Consider the following 3,954-nt stretch of genomic DNA (forward strand, 5'->3'; position numbering starts at 1 on the left):
CCGTGGCTTGTGCGCTTGTATGCCTGCCCGAGGGGCTCCACCTGCAGAGCAGTGGGCCCAGTGCAGAGGATGGTCCCAGAGACACCGTGCAAATGTCCTGCCGGTCCTTCCCTCCCTCCAGAGCACCCAGGGCAGGTAGTCCCATTCCTCCCGCAGCCCCTGACCTGCTGTGCTGCATCCAGGTTTCGAGGGCCTTCCGCTTACAGACCGAGAGCACCCAGGCCCTGGCCCTTCCTCAAAGGCTAGGCTCCTGCTAGGCAGGAGCCCCCAACCCAGGCGTGGCCGTGGGGGTCTGGCTGCTGTTGGTCTCCGCGATCAAGGGCAGGGGCTTTGGGGTGTGGCTGTCTGGATCTGGGTCCCTATCAATAAGTCAGGCAGTGTCCTGGTGTCTGTTTGCCTCAGCTTCCCCCCTGCACTCCAGGGGCCCTGCAGCAACTCCAGAGGCCCTGCAGCACCCCCTCTGAGGGGCTGTGAGCTCAGGTAAGAGGGTGACACGTACAGCAGAGTCCTGAGTGAAAGCTGTGATTCATTTGTCAAATAGGAAAAGAAACATGGCCTGACTGAGGCCATTTCTTGAAAGAAAACCAGAAGCATTTGAGTGTCTCAAGTCAGGAATTTATTACCATGAGGCTAGGGATCCAGGCTGCAACTCAGTCCTGCTGGTAGGGGACATGGAAGCCCAGCGTGGTCCCCAGGGGGAAGTGAGCGAAGAAGGTGCGGGCCATATCCTCCAGCTGGGGGTAGGCCCCCAGCGTCTGGAAGTATTGCACGTAGTTCCAGAAGTCAGAGGTGGAGAAAGGCCAGTAGGGCATGGCGGGCAGCTCAGCATAGGGGTCTGAAAAACACCACCACGTGCCTCAGGGACTGTCCCCACCTGGCCTGCCCTGAGGCTGCCCTTCCGGGATACCTTAGGGCAGATGGTTGGTGCCCAGTAGTGCCATGGCAGTGAAGGGACCCCCCGCTGGGAGCTGGGCCACCCCTGGATCCTCCATGGAAGTATCCCAAAACCTTGTCATCTGGATAATGACCTGCGTCTGCCTCTTGCCACTCCTGGTCTGGGGGGATAGCTCAGGGAGAGGAGAAGAAGAGAGAGGAGGAGGGGAGGGGGCGTATCTGGCCCCTGTCCTGGAGATGCTGGGCAGGGAAGGAACACAGTGGTGAGGGTGTGGGGACATCCTGGTGGGACTGCAGAGGAGACCACAGCCCTCAGCCCCAGAGTTCAGATGCTACTGCACTGTGGTCCAACTCCGGGGAAGAGCCATGGGGTGAGTCCCAGGTAGAGGATGACATTGCCAAGCCTCAGGGGCTCCAAGCGTGTGCGTTCCCAGGTGGCTGGGGGGCAGGGCCCAGGGAAGAGCCTCGGGTCCCTCTGTTTGCCCAGCTTGTCCTTGAGCTGACCCAGAGCTCCTACTCCGTTTGCTCAGGATAAGCCAGCTCCCTCCCGGCTCCCTCTTCCGACCCCATCCCACCCAAACACACACAAGAAAAGAACAAGGGGGTGATACAATACCTCCTTCCTCCTGCACTGGCTTGGCCCCTACAGAGGAAGACGAGGGCTGTCAATCCGGAGGACCCCCCAGGACAGGACCCCTGCTCACCCCCGCACCCCAGCTGCCTAAGCAGCCAGGGAGACAGCAGGAGGGACAAAGCCGCCACTCACCCACCAGAGGTCCCAGCAGGAGGCAGAGGGCCACCCCTGGCACCCAGCAGGCTTTCATCTCCCTCAGGCACAGCCCTCCACCAGCCGAGGAAGCTCCTGTCCACCTGTAGCAGGAAGGACCCAGAGGGTGGGACCAAAAGCCTATCAGGGTCCCAGCTTCTTCCTGCCACCCTCAGCCCGGGGAACTCCCTGGAAAATGGCTCTGGCAAACAGATAAGTTCCCAGAGTTTCCATAGCGGTCCCAGTTTCACCTGTGGGATGGGAGGCAGGGACCCCTCGTCTGCCCCTGGGGAGGCTGCTGCGCACTCTGGGTGCTCAGCTGTCGCTGGGACGGGCCTCTGCTCCCGGCCCTGCAGGCTCCTCTTTATAAAAGGCCGGGGGGCAAGGAGGCAGACGTCACCTTCCTGAGCCGCCAAACTGAATATTTCATCCCCCGGGCAGAGGACTGAGGGCTTCTGTGGCCTTGCTGGCAGCAGGATCCCGAGCATCCAGTCGCAGGAATCTGATCCAGGGAGCAAACTGGGAGGAAAACACCTCTGCACAGGCCACGACTGGGATTTTTAGGACCGCGCTCAACACTGGGGCTGGAAATAAATGCAATTTCCTCTCCACTGGGACGTTTTAAGTCTGACATTGGGGCTGAGATGCCCCCTTACAGGAATAAGGTAGTAGCAGAGCTGTCTGGGGTGGGGATGGAGGGGCTTGGGGAGCCATGAGCAGCCACAGATCAGCACCCCTGCTGACAGGACACAATCAGGCAGAGGCCACGCAGGAAGTGTGGGTGTCCAACCCCACGGCATACCTGCAGACCAGAGCATCCCTACTTGTGCGCAGTGATTAAGCCTGTCGTCAGGAAGGCAGCTGTCCCAGCTGCAGGGATGCTGTGGGTGACACTTAGGGGCTGTGTGTCAGCTCTGATTAAGCCTAAAGACAGCAGCCATGCCACGTGGCCCTACCCATGGAATCCACACCGCTGTAGTGTGCGGCATGTCGTCTGGCTGGTGGGCCGGGTGGTGGAGAGCAGGTCTTATGTGACAAACCCAAACAACACACACATCTCCCCAAATTTTGGGGCACCTGCCCGGACCAGGACCGAAAGGGCTGGCATCTCAGCATCGTGCGTGGGCACGTTTTGCACAAACATAGATGGTTAGAGCCACTTCTCATCACCCTGTGAATCCAGAGGCTCTGCTGAGGGGCCCCAGGCCAGCACATCCTATCATCTTCACCTGAGCCACCCCAATATGCTTCCTGGGCTTCGGGTGACACCTGCGGTCACAGGTGGAGCCTCCTGGGGACACGCTGCCTGCCTCAACTTCCAAGTCACTTATGAGCCTCAGGGTCTGGTCACAGACCTGGAAACAGAGTCACGGGTTGGGACGGGTCCAGAGGAGAATCGGCAGCCCCTGAGACGACTACTTTGGGGGCAACTACAGGTTCTCCAGGAAGGGGGACCATCCCATCAGAGTGGAGAGGAAGGGCGATTCCCCAGGCAAAAGATGCTCACCAGAATTTAGGGTCTCAGGTCCCCACCTTCAGAATCTCCCCATATGTCCCCATCTGAGGGATGAAACCCCTTCTTGCCCAACAATACCTTACCCTTCACAACAAATGGCTCAAGATACCAGAAATTCAACGTGCCTTCTGATGCAACCACTCACCCAATTAGCCCTTGGGTTTTATTTTCAGAAATCTGGACTCTGCACCTGCAAGAGATAATGAATTCTTTTAGGGTCAGCGTCCCCAGAATCACCCAGAGAGTGACTCACTAGGGCCCTCCAGACTCAGCAGAGGCTGTGCTCCCAGCTGGAATTCACAACAGAGAAATGGTGCAATGCACAGGAAGGGAGAAGTCGGGGGACCAGGGGTGAGCTTCCGGGGCCCTTCCCCCTGGAGTCACACAGGCCACCAACAGGTGTGATGACCTGTGAGGTGCTGTCTTCAGGGGAGCCTGTGAGAGACGCAGCACCCGGGGTTTTTTATTGGGGGCACAGGGGCACCCCCACCTGCTGCCGATTCAGGGTACCCAGGAGGAAACAGGTGCTTAGCATGAACCACGCTGCACAGAGCTGTGGGGGCAGCGGGGTCCTCTCATGCACAAGGGTTCTGGGAACTCTGCCAGGAACTCCTGCCAAGGGCCCCCCAGGAGGGCAATGGGGCCCGCTGGTTGACCTTCTTCTGCACAATATAGAAGGTTTGGTTCTTTATCTGCCGCCTGAGCTGGAAATTTTAAGCTCTGCACTCATCATTTTCTTTTCCCACATTCACCGGGACACTGAGGAACGACCAACCAA

The 3,954-nt window shown here is 58.9% G+C and overlaps 1 protein-coding gene across 1 annotated transcript; it reads right to left on the reverse strand.

The window, feature by feature from the left end:
- Positions 1-607: 607 nt before the first annotated feature.
- Positions 608-1,991, reverse strand: OTOS (otospiralin). Its single transcript, XM_059392738.1, has 4 exons — positions 1,912-1,991; positions 1,661-1,764; positions 1,511-1,537; positions 608-835 (listed from the first exon to the last, which is right to left on the reverse strand). The coding sequence occupies exons 2-4, from the start codon at positions 1,716-1,718 to the stop codon at positions 651-653; spliced, it is 270 nt and encodes an 89-aa protein (XP_059248721.1). The 5' UTR covers positions 1,719-1,764; positions 1,912-1,991; the 3' UTR covers positions 608-650.
- Between the last annotated feature and the right edge of the window lie 1,963 nt (positions 1,992-3,954).

The sequence above is a fragment of the Mustela nigripes genome, chromosome 3 (assembly GCF_022355385.1).
Source record: "Mustela nigripes isolate SB6536 chromosome 3, MUSNIG.SB6536, whole genome shotgun sequence".
NCBI classification, from domain to species: domain Eukaryota; kingdom Metazoa; phylum Chordata; class Mammalia; order Carnivora; family Mustelidae; genus Mustela; species Mustela nigripes.